The 15,842-nt window shown below is 52.2% G+C and overlaps 1 protein-coding gene across 1 annotated transcript; it reads right to left on the bottom strand.

Annotated features, from left to right (window-relative positions):
- Nucleotides 1-832: 832 nt before the first annotated feature.
- Nucleotides 833-12,412, bottom strand: Alx3 (ALX homeobox 3). Its single transcript, XM_013031885.1, has 4 exons — nt 11,991-12,412; nt 6,033-6,352; nt 1,718-1,846; nt 833-1,141 (listed from the first exon to the last, which is right to left on the bottom strand). Exons 1-4 carry the CDS (start codon nt 12,265-12,267, stop codon nt 833-835), a joined length of 1,035 nt encoding a protein of 344 aa, XP_012887339.1. The 5' UTR covers nt 12,268-12,412.
- Between the last annotated feature and the right edge of the window lie 3,430 nt (nt 12,413-15,842).

Raw genomic sequence — 15,842 nt, 5'->3', positions numbered from 1 at the left:
CATCAGGGATGCCTGGAGCAGGGGAGACCTGTATCATCGTGGGGTGTGTGTGTTTGCGCGCGTGCGCGCACGTGCACTTGCACGCGCGTGTGTGGCAGAACTAGGGCTTGAACTCAGGCCTTTTACTATCATCAAGTCTGGTACTCTACTTGAGCCAAGCCACATCTCCATTTCTGGCTTTTTTTCTGGCTAACTGGAGATAAGTCTCAAGAACTTTTCTGCCTGGGGTGGCTTTGAACTGTGATTCTCAGATCTCAGCCTCCTGAGTAGCTACAATTATAAACATGGGCCATCAGTACCCAGCTATACCTGCATTTAGCTGACCTCCACCACCTTCTAGGTCCCTGTGAACACCAAACACTGAAAACATGTCTCCTTGAGAAGGGAAGTGGGAAACATGACCACTCCAAGTGGCAAAAAGCTTTCAGTTCAATCTGCATCCTCCTCCCATTTTCCTGAATTGTTGGAGTAAGGAGCCAAGTAAGCTAGAGATGACATCTGGACTTAGACAAAATCTTGAGGCACCAGGGCAATGCCTCCATTCTTCCAGCCAACTTTGAATGAGGAGATTCAGTCAGTATTAGGAAGAGAGTCCTGCTTGCTTTGTAGTCCCTTTTCTCCCAGACATCCCCAACTATTCTGAGAGAAGAGATCCTATAGCTTATTCCCTGCTGGTGACTGTGGGTCCCAGCTGTTCCCTCAGGCCCTCCAAAGCCCCCCCCCCACATCCCTGGGGCTTGGAGGCAGAGGTATGGGCTCCCTGGTGGTGGGCAGGGAGCAGCTGGGAACAGAAAGCAGGTGGGAAGCACAGTCTGTGTGTCCATGGGACCCGTCACGTGGTCCAGTTCAGCAGACTGGGAGGCTCCTTGGGCTTCACCCTGAGTGAGACAAGGCTTGGAGACTTGTAGTCACCATCTGGGGAAGGCTCAAAGCTGTGGCCCCCCAGGGCAGGAGGAAAGCCATGGATGGAGTAGATGCCAGGGTGGGTTGCGGGGGAGGAAGGCATCCCCATGAAGCCAGCCACATTCCCATGAGAGTGGGAGTATGGAGACATACATGGAGAGGGGATGCCCTCTGGAGACACGAGGCATGGACCCCCTGGGCTCCCCGACCCTGGACTGGGCCACATTGAGTTCTGCAGCTGAAAAGAGAGGGGAAAAGTAAGTCCATGGACGAGTTGTCCCAGGTGCTGGTTATCTACCTCATGGCTCTTGCTTTGCTCTTGAGGGCCCAGAAACTTTCCAAGAAATGCCAACTTAGCCCAGGATTACCCCTCCTACCACCAGTACTGGCATCTGGGAGCAAGCACAACCTAAGAGGAACTTTCTTTGGAGATTAGTTAGTGGAGGAAGATGTTAAGTGGTTTTCCTCAGCACACAGGACCCTGATGATTCAGGAATTGGTTCAAGTCTTCCCAGACCAGAACTTACTTTTTTTTTTTCCAAGCCAGTACTAGGGCTTGAACTCAGGGCTTAGACTCTGCCCCTTAGCTTTTTTTTTTTTTCCACTCTAGGCTAATACTCTATACAGCTTCACTTCCAGCTTTTTGCTGATTAATCCGAGATAAGAATCCCACAGAATTATGGTCCTCAGATGTCAGCCTCCTCAGTAGCTAAGATTACAGGTGGGAGCCACGTGCTCAGCTAGACTTACATTCTTGTTAGCAATCCCAGGGGACATGGTCAGGCCCTGACTCAGGGAGGGGCTGGGGTCTCACCTGGGGGTGACTGTCACTTCGAGGCAGCACCGAGATATCATAGGCAGCAGTGAAAGGGTTCCGCTCCTCTTGCATCTTCCCATAGCGCTCGCGCTTCCGCCACTTGGCTCTGCGGTTCTGGAACCAGACCTGGGGGACAATTGGGGGTGTTGACTGAGTGTAAGACAGCCCTGAAGAGTGCAGTTTGGGGCTGGGAAGGTGGCTCAGTGGTAGAGCGCTTGCCTTGCATGCTCGAGGCCCTGGGTTCGATTCCTCAGCACCACATAAGCAAAAAGAAAAAAGCCGGAAGTGGCGCTGTGGCTCAAGTGGTAGAGTGCTAGCCTTGAGCTAAAGAACTGAGGGACAGCGCCCAGGCCCAGAGTTCAGGCCCCACGACCGGACCCTCCCCCCCAAAAAAAAAGTGCAGTCTGGTAAGGAGAGGCTGATGACTGTGTCCTCTAAGAGGATAGTAAATGGCTCCAGGCTGGAGGATCCCAAGTACCAGAGGCTTTTAAATATACAACTGTTCTCTGGACTAGGACAGTCTGAGAAGGGGCCTGGGAGAGGCCAAAGCCCAGAGTGGTTTACTGGCCCCCTGGGCTCCCTGCTGCTATTCCCCAGGCTGAGTCACTTTCGAGTTCTCTAGCCTGGCTGGGTCTGTCTGGTCAGGATGGCTGGGCTAATGGGAGAGTCTGCGGATCAGAGGCTCCCAATACATAGGCATTAGCATTGTAGTTCCCTTGCCTTTTTCCATCCACCCACATTGCAGCCTCTGGGAAATCATAAAGGTGTTCTTGCTCGGATTGTGGTCCTGTTTAACTGTTTGTTTGTGTTCTCGAGACCTTGTCCAGAACCTACTCCTTAACAAAGCCCCTTGAGGCTGGCCCTTGCTCCCCTCCAGAGCTTCATACTCTGCCAGGCAACAGTACTCCGTTCCTCCTAGTTGTCCCCCAAATTCCAACCCTAGCTCTCCTTTGAGATATTCTGCATTTCCTCTCCTTCCTGCCTTTGCTACTCACCTCTACGACACATGCAGTCTGGGTATCTCTACCAGGCCTGACCTCTCCTACTGCTCACCACATTCTGCTTCCCTGAATTCTTTGGAAACCTATCTGTCCTGTTCATTTGTGATCCCTTGGCAGGTGATACACTCATCTGTATACATCTGTGTGATGTATATGTGATGAGTATATCCCCTATATGATGATATTTAGTTGTATTGGAGTATGTGGCTTCCCCAGCCCCTTCTTTTTGAGCTCCTTCCCCCACTTTCCCCTCAAGGCTGACTAGCACTCTATCTTGAGTCACAGCTCCACTTCTGGCTTTTTGAGACTTGATTAGAGATAAGAGTCTCATGGACTTTCCTGCCTGGGTTGGCTTTGAACCAAGATCTTCAGACCCCAGCCTCCTGAGTAGTTAAGATTACAGGCGTGAGCCACAAGCACCCAGTGGTATATATGGTTTATTTCTACCTTCCAATAAAACATTTTTGTGTCAGGCTCTGGGAAATATGTTGGTATTAAACCAAATACAACTGTAGTTTTCCAGGGATCCAGCTAAGAGTCACAGCAGAAAAAGCCACACATACGTCAAATGTGTGTGTGCATGTGTGTGTGTGTGTGTATACCAACTATTCTGACTTGGATAAATCCTCCAGCCTTCCCATCCACATGTCCCTGTGGTCCTCCCTTTCATGTAGTCAGGTAAAGCCTTGGCAGTTAAGAGACTATAGGCACCCTCAGCCTCCTTTCCCCAGGTTGCAGAGATCCCAGAGCAGGCATGGCTAAAGTCAAGGAAGGCCACATACCTGCCCAGCTGCCTGGATTTCCTGTCTCTACTCTCTCTCCCTTTTGGGCATATGAAGAGACCTGGGGCCAGCCAATAATCCTCTGGGAATGACTTTGCAGTTACTGCTATTTTCCTCTAGAGTTAGACCAGCCCTCAGCAATGTGGTCTTACTATTCCTCCCCATGGGATGGGGTTTATGGGTGTTTGTCATCTTCCTCTTAGAAAACATACCTCCTCTAGGGCCTCAATCATTGGAGAAACTTCCAGACTGGGTCTTTTCAACCCTTTCAAGGTTGGGAAGGCCTAGAAAGAGTGTGGGAACTACATATGTGCCATTCCGTCCCCAAAGCTTTCCACAGAGAGAGCAATTGAGACCCCACCACAAAGTGAGCTATTTCAAAGACTCTCCGGGTGAGCTTCCCTGGTTTGTGTGATCTGGTGTCTTCTTGAATGTTGGGATTATCACTCTGATGACTTGGACTCTAAGGAATCTTTTATTTTTTTTTAAAAATTTGTGCTAGGGTATTATTTGTCCTACTATAATAAAAAAGCAAAAATATATTTTTAAAAATTGTTCTAATACTAGGGCTAGAACTAGAGTCTTGAGCTTTCACTTGGCTTTTTCACTCAGTGTCGGCAAGCTATCCATTGAGCCATACTTCCACTTTCAGCCTTTTGCTAATTAATTGGAGATAAGTATTTCACAGACTTTCTTGCTCCCTCTGGCTTTGAGCCTCGATCCTCCCCTCAGCCTCTTGAATAGCTAGAATTATAGGCATTAGCCAGCAGTGCTTAGTGGCCCTAGGGAATTTTGGGAAAGAGTTCTAGAAATCTGCCTTGGGTGTGACATGGAAGGAACAGAGAAGCAGGAGAACCCAACAGAGCAGAGATAATGGTCCAAGCCTCTCTGGCTTCAGTTAACTAGCCTCTGCTCCATGGTGACTGGCTTCTATAGACTAGCTTACCAGGCTGATATGCTTCGTATAGCCTCACCCCAGCACGTTTAGGGAGCTTCTGGAAGGGCCCTGTGAAGAGTATAATAAGCATGTGCTTTGCCCTTACTAAGTCTCCTCTGTGTTGTGGTGAGGGGGGGGCAGACTCCTCTGCCAGGGCAGTAATCTCATCTTTCCCTAGGACCCCAAATTTACCTGGATACTTGACCTGCTGTGATTAGCCAATTCAAAGAGGGCCACAAATGACCATGTTCCTCTTGGGCCAGACTCATATTGAACTTCCTTCTCTCCTTTCCAACCCTCCTTGCTCCATTCATGTTTGTTGTTTGTATGTTTATTTATTTATTTGACAATCCTGGGGCTTGAACTCAGGGTCTAGGTGCTGTCCCTGAGCCATTTTGTGCTCAAGGCTAGCACTCCATCACTTGAGCCACAGCTCCACTTCTGTTTTCTCTGTGCTTAATTGGAGATAAGACCATCACAGACTTTCCTGCCTGGGCTGGCTTTGAACAGTGATCCTCAGATCTCAGCCTCTGGAGTAGCTGGGATTAGAGGCATGAGCCACAAGTGCCTGGCTTACATTCATGTTCTTTGTCACTTCCAACATACTTGGCACAGACTTCCTTTCATTTCCCAGGATCTTCTCACCCTTCCTTTCCCTCACCCCAGACTGGACTCTCCACTGGGTGGCTTCTAGATGTATGTTTGGCACTTAACTGCTTCCAAAATACTGCCAAACCTGTGATTCTTAAGGGACTAAATTGCTACTCTCATTTCTTTTTCCTGAAGTGGGAAATAAGGTCCCATAACATACCCTCAATTCATTTGACCAGCTAGCTAGTAAGTGACAATGTTAAGATTCTCAGATCCTAGGGTCGCTCACACCTGCAATCCAAGCTAATTAGGAGGCTGAAGTCTGAGGATTATGGTTCAAAACCAGCCTAGGCAGGCAAGCCTATGAGACTCATCTCCAATAAACTACCAAAAACAACAACAACAACAACAACACAGAAGTGGAGCTGTGGCTCAAGTGGTACAATGCTATCATTGAGCAAAAGCAGCTCAGGGACAGCCCCAGGCCCAGACCCCAACCCCTCCACTCTCTCTCTCTCTCTCTGTTTTTTTGGTTGGTCGTGGGCCTTGAACTCAGAGCCTGGGTGATGTCCCTGAGCTATTCAGCTCAAGGCTAGCACTCTACCACTTGAGCCTCAGTGCCACTTCCACCCCAACCCCTCCAGAGAGAGAGAGAAAGAGAGAGAGAGAGAGGGAGGGAGAAAGAGAGAGAGAAAGAGAGAGAAAGGAAGAGAGAGAGAGAGGGAGGGAGAGAGAGAAAAAGAGAGAGAGAGGAAGAGAGAGAGAGAGAGAGTCTCAGATAGATCCTTTGATTCTAAGAGCCCAATACTCCTCAAACACATGTACAAAACTCAATTTGGACCCAAAGAGTCTGTGGCTGCAGTAAAGCTGGGCATGGAGAGTAAACGAGGGCCAAGCAGCAGTGTGAGAGACCAGTGTCATATCTCCCAGCCTTCCTATGGTCTGGTCCATGGCCCCAGTGGCTGGGTATCCAGAGAGCCTGGTGCCCACCATGGCCTCACCTGTACTCGGGCCTCAGTCAGATCAGTGCGCAGAGCCAGCTGTTCCCGGGCATACACGTCAGGGTAGTGGGTTTTCTGGAAGACTTTCTCTAACTCTTCCAGCTGGAATGTGCTGAAAGTCGTGCGGTTCCGGCGCTTCTTGCTCTTGTTCTTGGACAACTCCATGGAGTCAGGGAGTCCCGGGGAAACGGGGACACGTAGGTTGGCCAAGCAGGGGCCTGGGGAGCCTTGCAAGTTAGAGGGCCCGTCTCTGGGCCCCCCTCGGCAGTCCAAGGGCAGCTGGGGGAAGCTGGTGGCGGCTTTGGAGGCTTTCTCCTCAGCTGCAATGGAAAACAAAAAGGAGGATGGAAACAGAACAGGGGGTTTTGTGGGTGGAATGGAGGGAGGGGAAGAGCATTGACGCTCCAGTCCCCGCCTCCCCCTTCCTTCCCCTTCCCTTCCCTTCCTCCCAGGCAGCCACCCTCCAAGGGAGCCTGGCATTCAGAGGCCTGCCTGCTGAGCCTCCAGCTGGGGAGGGGGCCCTAGGGAACCATGTGCTCTGTGGTCTGGGTGGATCTGCTGGGGCCAGAAGGGGGTTCATTTCAGGGAAGTGCTCTGTGGTGGTGTGTCCTAGAGGGTGTGGAGGTGCCAGGGTTGGCGCCATGGCATGGCCCGCCACCCTGGCAGGGCCAAGGGCGGGGAGAGGGTAACAATGGGGTGGCTGACATCTCCCACCCCTGCCAGGAAGTGCTCCCTTGTTCTGAGGCTGCAGGCCTTGGTTCCCATGCCCTCAGCTTCTGCCTCTGCGCCCAGGGCCAGGCAGGCAATGGACACAAATGTCTAGATCACCTTTGGCTGGCCTGGCTGTGTCTCCTTCTCAGAACCCAAAGTCTCAGGTCAACATCAAATCCTCCAGCTCTGGGGTATAAAGGGCAAGTTGAGACAAGATTCCAGAGGGGTTTGCCTCTCTCCATTCCTCTTCTGCTGTGATGTCTGGGCAAGGACTCAAGCTTCAGCACAGAGGCCCAGATCGGTCGTGCTTACTGGAGAGTGGGTGACCAGTGTCACAATGGGGGAACAGCCCCTCTCCCCCTTATTCACTGCCTGCCCTGCTCAGGAGTTCCTGACTACTCCTCCATGGCCTATGATTAAGAGGCAGGGGAGGGCGTGATTGTGGCCTGGGAACTGTTCCCAGCAGCCCCACTCTGACGTGCTAACCCTCGTTCAGGGAGCTTGGCAAAACCCCACCATGACGACCAACTGACAGGGCATGGTGAAAAATAGGTCACCCTGAGGGCCCTGCCCTTTCCCTCTGGCAAGGACCCCCAGCAGTGTCCCCATGAAATTCTTCCTCCACAGTCCACTGGGATGGCAGCCATGACACCACAAAGACGCCCCCACTGCCTTACACAGCCCTTTCTCTGGCCCCAGGCCCATCTCCAGTGGGGTCCCAGCCCCCAGGAGGCCCAGCTAGCTGGCACCAAGAGTCTGTTTCTTCCCAGGGACTTGGTGTCAAGATTACAGCTGTGGGGGGTGGAGTGCAACTGGAGATATGGGCTTTTCAGGATCTGGGACAGATGAGTTCCTGTCTGGAGGACAAACCGGGCAAAGTTTTTCTCAGCTGGAAGGTAGTGACCTGCCAGGGCCACCCAGGCTGTACAATAAGCTCCCCATGCATGTCCTGGAGGCTTGGAGCTGTTAGATAGGGCCTACCCTCTGGGTATGCCTAGCCTACAGTGACAGCTCAGGCACCAGGTCTCCTTTATGACTTGTGTGGAACCGAGTGGAAGAATATCGCCAGTCCCTGCCTTCTGTTCTTGGCCAACTCATTTTGGTTCTAGGGTAAGTCTTTTGGTTAGAAAGGAGGAATCAAAGTTGAACCAAAGCCTGGCACGGGTGGCTCATGCCTGTATCCTGGCTCCTTATCTCCAATAAACTGCCAAGAACCCCCCCCCCAAAAAAAACCCAGAGGTGGAGCTGTGGCTGCAATCTGAGGATTGTGGTTCAAAGCCAGCCTAGACAGGGAAGTCCATGAGACTCTTATCTCCAATTAACCACCAGAAAACCAAAAGTGGTGCTGTGGCTCAAAATGGTAGAGCACAAGCCTTGAGTGATAAAGCTCAGGGATAATGCCTAGGCTCTGAGTTTAAGCTCCATAATTGACAAAAGAAAGAAAGAAAGAAAGAAGAGAGAGAGAAAAAGAAAAGTTGAACCAAGTAATTGAAAATGGTAATGAGAATAAGGAAGGGGATAACCACAAGTGGTAAGTTCATAAAGTAGTCTGAGAGGGAAGTCTTGGCATCATGGGAAGTGGACATGAGGGGGGAAAGAAAGAAAGAAAGAAAGAAAGAAAGAAAGAAAGAAAGAAAGAAAGAAAGAAAGAAAGGAAGGAAGGAAGGAAGGAAGAAAGAAAGGAAGGAAGGAAGAGGGAAAGAAGGAAAGAAAGAATGAAATAAAGAAAGACAAAGAGACAGAGAGAGACAGAGAGTAGAAAGAGCTCAGAGCAGGGGTTCAGAGTACTGATATTACAGAGACTTCTCCAAAGTCCTGGGGTTTTCCCTCTGCCTCTTGCACCCTCCCTGTTTGGTCTCAGTAAGAACCTGCCTAGAGGATATGATGGGATTTGAGCTCCTGTGGTTTGTCTTCTTGATCCTGAGCCACCTAGCTGACAGTCAAGGGATGAAAATGAAACACAGTACAGCAGATTTTTTCAGAGCGGCTACCTGCAAGTGTCCATGCGCACTGGCTTCCGATCACCTCCCATCCTACCTATCCCTCTCAAAGGACCAGAGAACTGCTCCTGGGGCTACAGTTGCCATTGCCTTGATCTGACTAGAGGATTCCAGAGGGCAGCATCCACCTCCTTTTCCAGAGGAGACAGACCCAGAAAGACCAGACCCAAAAGGAAGTCTGAGATAAATGGAGGATGGCAATCAAGAAAAACCCCAGAAGCTCAGAAGTAGAAGCCAGCAGTAATTTAAGCTTGTCAGGAAAAGTGACTTTGTTAAGTAGGGAACATTAGTGGGGCTAAACTTTGTCCAGACAATGTTGGTGGTGGGAAGGTCTTTATGTTGGACACTGGAAGCCTGAGGCTCAGCTCCTGGAGTGTCCTGGGCCTACACAATCTGAGACCACAGCCACATGCTGTTCTGAAATGAAAGCCAGGAACCAGGACCTTTAATGTGTCAATGGTGCTCTTCCTCCCCTAAGCTGCCTGCCTTTACACCTTGGCAAACCATGGAGGTGCTGGTGGGGGTTACCTAATCTCCAACTAGATGCTGCTCCAAGCCACTGTGCAGGAACTGCTCCCGGGGCCTGCTAGGTGCCCTAGCATCCAGATGGTTGGTTGGTGTCCATTGTGGCAGGTGGTAAGATCCACCACCTACCTAGCTTTCATCTCTCCTTACAACCCAACTCATCTAGTTCCTGTTGCTACACTGATTTCATTGAGTGGGCTGCAGAGTTCCCTGAGACCTGTGTGGACATAACTGCCAACTGAAGAACGCTGGTGGATTCTTGGTGCTTCAGGTAGAGGTGCTCAGCATTAGCCTAGAGATCGCAGCGAGGACTTACTGCGATCCACCGTTGGCCGCGTCTGGTCTGGGGGGGGGGCGCGGGATGGGGTGTCTCAGCTTCAACTAACAAACCCCAGCAGTGGTCACTTGCCACCTCCGCTGCAGCCGAAAGACCAGGGAGCCAAGCTTGGGGGAGAAAGGCTGAACAGCCCCCAGGAGGGCAGACACTTCCCAGCGGCCACTCATCGCGGGAATGAGGGTGGCTAGAGCATCTCGAGCTGGGCATCTCGAACTGGCCGTGCTCTTCAACGGGTGGACAGAGGCTGGCGCGGGGGGCAGCCGGGAAAGGAGCAGCGCAGTGCGCCCCCGGCTCCAGAGCGCGCAACTGCTCCACCTAGGCGGAGACCCACCGGGCAGATGGGGCACGGCGGCGCGCTCACTGACCTGTGTCGTTATTGGTACAATGTTTTCTATGCGTTTTTAACCACTTAGGTATTCCCTTTTCTAGACTCTCTCATTTTCTATTACCCGATTGATTTTTGTTTTCCCCTATTAAATGAATAAAAGTAGTATAATTATCCTCTTAAAAAAAAGAACATAAGGCATATTTCCCCCTTGACTACAACTTGTCACTAAGGGAGGCTCCAGCCTGCGGGAGTCGATCCTCCCCAGTCACCGCAGCCCGGCCAGGGCTTCCCCGAGGGCCAGCGTCGGCGGGATCTCTTCGTTTGGTTTGTCTGCAGAGCATGGACTAGTCTTTCCCACTGGTTCTCATTTAGTTCTGTTCTTTTTAGGACGTCCCCTTTCATTCCCTCCCTTCTCTCCTTCGTCTCTTCTCTCCTCATTTACCCGCTTCGTTCGATCAAATCTTCTCTTTGCTTCCTTTTCTTTTTTTTGTCGTTCATATACTCTTCCGTTCCTCTGACCTCTTGGTTCTCTCCGCCCGCCCTGCTCCGCTGTTGTGTCCAGTACCCCGCCCTGCTTTTTGGTCATTGTTTGCGCTTTGGGGTGGTCTTACTCCGCATTTCGTTGTCGTTGACACGCTCGCCGTCGGATCCTAGGACGCCAGGTTCCTCCCCAGCGCTCTCGGCGGCGCGCTCGGCTCGGGCCGGTCCCGGCGCCCGGGGCCATCGGTGAAGGGTGGGCGCCAGCAGCCGCACCGCCGGCCCAGGAGTGGGCAGCGCCCGCCGCGCCGCGCTCTAGAGCTAGGCCAGTACCTGTCCCTCGCGGTGCTTGAAGTGCTGCTCGGCCGCCGCGTCTGGCAGGGATCAGAGGAGCCAGGCCAACTGCTTCTCATTAAGTCCCAACTGTGGTTTTTATCAGGAGAGCTTCTTTCAAAGGGCAGAGACACGAAGCTCCGCGGACCCGCTCATTTCCTCCGCTGACCCCCACACACCTCCCTAGGCCCTCCCTTCCACTTCCCACCACCCCGGCTGGACGAAGACCCGAGCTGCCCAGCCACTGCGTGGAAGCCTGAGAGACGCCAGGACCGCACAGGCTGCGGCAGAGCTGGGCGGGATCTCCCAGGGACCCCTCTCTTCCCTAGGCTCAACTACCGAGCGGATCTCCGCCGTGAAGGGTGGCGGCCTGGGTAGGGTGGGCGTGGGCGCCCACCAGCCTGCCAGGCCCCAGCGATCGGGTGCAATCTTGAAACCATGGCATGGTCCAACCGGCCTTTAGCACCCAGGACACCAGCCTACGACTCAGAAGCACCCAGGATTCAGACCCACCCAGAGAGGCTCTCCACGGCCCAGCGGTGACGATCTGGTGCGGGGAGGATGCCAACTCTCCCCGAAGGACGACCATTACCGTGCGTAACGACGGGGAGGCCAGGTTAGTCTGAGAAATTAAGAGTCTTGAGCATGGCCCCAAGATTGCGGGACCATCCGCAGCCATTCCCCCATTCCACTTAAGGCACGGGCTGCGCCCTTCCCGCCGAGGCCCAGCCCGAGCCAGGGAGGAGAGGCGGGTCCGATCAGGCCGCAGCCTTCGGCTGGAGCCGGCTTGGCCTCTCTAGGTCGAGGCCCAGCCTCCGAATCCTCCAGGAAGGCCAGACACAAAAGCGGAGCGAGTCTCCCCCAGCGTCGGGGCTCATTGCGGCTCCCGGGCAACTCGGCCCAATCCAGGCTTCTGGGTCGGTGGCAGTTCCAGCCCAAAGCCGGCCGGCCAAACCAGATGTCTTATTTTCTTTGCGACGGTGCCCGGGGTCGTCGCCGCTTTACCCTCCCCATGACTTCCCGCCTCCCGATCCTGGGGAAACGGATGACCCTGCCTCCCGCGCCGCACTGGCTTTCGCCTGGCCCGGGCTAGCGGCAATCTGGATACCGTGGTTGCCGTGGCGAAAAGGGCAAAGAGCTGAGATCTAGGCGACCCGAGAGAGAAGCAGAGAGGCCGGGGCGGGCCGGGGTAGGGAAGGGGAGAGGATCTGGCTGCAGGCTACCCGCCGCGCCGCGCCGCGCGTTACCTTCCGCGGGGCCCTCGTAGAAGTGGCCGCCGTTAAGCGCGGGGCCGGGCCCCAGGTCCTGCAGGTACTTGGCGGGCGGCTTGGCCGGCTCTGGGAGGTAGGGCTCCAGAGGCCCGCAGGCCGGGAAACGGGGCAGCCTCGGGCCTCGGGGTGGCACGGGATGCAGGTGAGGCGCCGCGTCGGGAGTTCCCTGCGGGCCTGGAGGCTCGTCCCCAGCGGCCGCATAGGGACCCGGCGCGGGCCCCACAGCGAAAGGCGTGCAGCGCTCAGGGTCCATGCCGGCTTGGGGCGCACAGGCCGCGGGGGCTCCGGGGCTCGCGCTACCCGCCCGGCCTGTGAGCGCCCGCCAAGGGGGAGGGACCTGGGCTCGGGGGCGCGGAGCCCCCGGGAGCGGCGCGCGCCGCGGGGGGCGGAGGGGGCAGAGGAGGGGGCCGCGCCTCTGACTTAATGCTGGAACTATCCACGTCACGTGCGCCCCCGCGCGGGTTAACCCCTCGGAGTCCGGGAACCCCCCCTTCACCCTGAGCGCGGTGTTCCCAAGGCAGTCGGAGGAGAGGAGACGGAAAGCCTCCATTGGAGGGCAGGGACCCTTTATGAACTTTATCCGGGGCGAGTCCCGGCCCAGGGTCCTGAACTCGGGCCCAGGGACCCAAGTCCCTGGTGAGGCAGTGGAGTTAATGAGCAGATCTCCTCCCCCAGCAAACCCTTGTAGGCCTGATCTCCCGACATCAGTCTGGCTGGCGGAAGGGTTGGGCTGTCCTTTTCCTTGGCTCCTTTTGCTGGGAACTGGGAGAAATAAACTCATTCCCTAGATGCCTCTTGCTTTGCACCCCTGTGCTGGAGTCATTGGGTACCTTGTGTGGAAACAGTTCTAAGCCTGAGTCTGGACGCTATCATTAATTAGCTTTGGGGCCTGGAATGTCAGGCCCCTCCTCATCTGACTTGGAGGTCAGGGGATTCAACCACCGAGCCCAGGCAGGCCAGAACAGACAGTGAGTGAGAGGCTCCCAAGCCAAAACAGGGTCCAGTATAACAGGCTATGGATCAGATAAAAATGCAATAGAAGGGAGTTGCGTGCATGGAGTGAATGCCTTGGGTGGTTTGGCTACAGGCTGAAACACTACTTTTTGCAGCTCAGACCCCTGGGCTCTGTTGCTCCCTTTTTGGAGGAGATGAGTAGAACCACATCTCCTAAAAGAGTTTCACCAACCCCAAAGAAACATCGGGATTGGGGCTGTAGTTTAGCATGACTGGAAAGACAGAAACAACAACAAAAGACCCTAAAAACCAAAAAGTTGGAAAGAAATACAAGAAGGCCTTAGGACCAGACTCCCTTACCATGAATGGAGAGCCTCTGGGTCTGGGTTAAAACAGTTATATTATCAGTTGCCCCCAGAGATCAGTAAGAGGGTTGGGGAGTCAAACATCATTTGTATTTCATTTGAATTCTTGATTTTTAAAGGAATCTAAGAGGCCTGGTGTGAACACCTCCCTCTTCCGTTAGAGGCTTAGAGGGGGTTTCTTGGCTGTCCACAGCCAGAGTTGGGCTGTAAATCAAGGCCAAACAGGAACCAGAAGTCTTGCATCTCACAAGGAGTCATTAAGCCATTATTAAACATACCGTGACTTCTTTGCAGCCTTATTGGTTTAAACACCACATTGGAGGCATTATGGCCATTAGGGCCCCTAAGCACAGACTGCACACTGGGCAGAGAGATGGAAGCACCTGGGGCTGATATTTCCAGCCTAGAGGGTGGCTCAGCTCAAAATTAAGCTTTCACTCTGGCCATTCCAGAGGAATCCGGTCTCCAGAGAGCAATGGATCCCAGCTCTAGCAACCAACTTGCACTGATCATCAATAAAGTGTCTCAATAACTGGTAGTTAGATATTGTTGCCTTCCAACGAGGATGTGTTAGTTCAGGACATTGGTTCAACAAAGTTATCAAGCAGCTTGGATGAAAGTACGACACAGGAAAAAAAATGTCACCAAGTTAGCAAGGCAGCCTAGATTAAATGCTGGGTCTTTTACCTCACACAATACATTTTCTGTGCCTCGATTTCCTCATCATAAAAATATGTCACGCACATGGGGTGTGGGGGTATTTGAGAAGCACTCATGTTTTTCTGTACCGTGCTAATTTAAGAGACAATGATGATAATGATAATGCTGCTGGTGGTTTATCCAGAATGGGAACCCAGATTTCTGGATTCTATTACTGAATTGACAGAAAGCATCTGATTCCAGATTTCCATCTGAGGCTGGCTATGGGCATAGATCTGGGACCCTGCCCCTAGGACTTAACAGCCTTTCTCAGGGCAGGAAATTCCTCCTGAAATTTACACTGAACAATTGCATCGATTTCCATGCTGCCATGATGTTACCAAGGAAGGTTTAGACTACATTCAAGTTTGGTGGACATAAGGGATTGCCCTTCCTAGAGGGTTTCCTCTAAGGACCATGCCACACAGGACACCAAGAGAAATCTCTCCTGCCTGCTTTTAAGCTACTAGGACAAACACATACCTTTATCCATATCTGGTGTGGGAGGAGTTTGGCGGAGCAGGTGTATAGAAAATTGCAACAACAGAACATCTCATTACTTAACTTTCCTTAGGCAGCTTGGGAGATCATGGAGTACTGCAGAGGACCCTGTTTTATAATCAAGTACCTATGCATAATAAAAACATGCTGGACATTTGCTCATTTAGTCTATGCCCATAGATTTATTTAGTCTTTAAAACAATCCTTGCAGTAGGCACATTTATTAACTCTAGATTAGTGTGTGTGTGTGTGTGTGTGTGTGTGTGTGTATCCTGGTGCTTGAACTCAGGGCCTGGCCAGCCAGTCTTAGTGCTGTTTTACAGAGAAAGAACTTGAGGTCACAGAATGGGGCCATTCGTTCAGTTTGGACACAGCCAGTTAGAAGCAGAACTAGATCCATACCCACCCCCTGCCACCCACCTGCCATACGTGATTCTCAGGACCTTCTTCAGCTAATATGATAAAGTTGAAATCGTTCATGGAATGTGCTTGTTTTCTCAATGGGAAGGTTGAGGTTTCTCCCTTAAATGGGATTGAGGCCAGACAGTGCTGAGGGCAGAGTAAGTCTGAGGGTTGCTGCACTGCTGCCTTCATCAGCACCAAGTGGCACCCAGCTGTGGAGTCTGGGGAAAGGTGGTTTCTGCTAAGCTGAGACCAAATGAAGCAGAGTGTCTAACACCTGAGTGGTTTTATGACCCGCTCAGTTGTAGGGCAAAGTTTTAAGAGATTTTGTGAGTTTACCATTCGTGCTGTTTAATAACTCTTTGAATTAGCATTGGTCACTGATAACATTGTACACAGAGTTAAGAGATGCACTGATAGATGATCCAGTGAATTCTAGGTCATGTAATAAGAAACATTTCATTCTTAATTTTAGAAAAAACTTTTTCTCAGCCAGGTGTAATGGCTCATACTAGTAATTCTAGCTATTTGGGAGATGGAGGTTGGAAGGATAGGAGGATGGTGTTTGAAGCCAGCCTGGGCTAAGTGTTTGAGAGATGCCCATTTCAACCAATTAAAAAAAATGAGTTTGGTGGTATATACTTGTTATCTCATTTATGTTATGGGAGAAGCATAAATAGGAGGATCATGGTCTAGAACAGCCCAGAGATGAATGCAAGAGAACCTATTCCAAAAAATAATGAAAGCAAAAAGGGATGAGGGCATGGCTCAAGTGGTAGAGAGCCTGAAAGCCTGTGTAGCAAGTGCAAGATCTTAGATTCAAACCCTAGTACAGAAGAAAAGAGGAAGAGGAAGAGGAGGAAGAAGAAGAGGAGGAGGAGGAGGAAGAGGAGACTCTCTGAAAAAA

This window comes from Dipodomys ordii, unplaced genomic scaffold (genome assembly GCF_000151885.1).
Source record: "Dipodomys ordii isolate 6190 unplaced genomic scaffold, Dord_2.0 Scaffold146, whole genome shotgun sequence".
NCBI classification, from domain to species: domain Eukaryota; kingdom Metazoa; phylum Chordata; class Mammalia; order Rodentia; family Heteromyidae; genus Dipodomys; species Dipodomys ordii.
This window is presented reverse-complemented; position numbering and strand designations above follow the sequence as displayed.

Excerpts from the sequence above, each read along its gene's own strand:
- Alx3 (XM_013031885.1), bottom strand. The coding sequence starts at position 12,267 with ATGGACCCTGAGCGCTGCACGCCTTTCGCTGTGGGGCCCGCGCCGGGT. Across the intron at positions 1,847-6,032 it reads TGACTGAGGCCCGAGTACAG|GTCTGGTTCCAGAACCGCAG; the intron begins GTGAGGCCATGG and ends ATTGTCCCCCAG. Across the intron at positions 1,142-1,717 it reads GAAGTGACAGTCACCCCCAG|CTGCAGAACTCAATGTGGCC; the intron begins GTGAGACCCCAG and ends CTCTCTTTTCAG.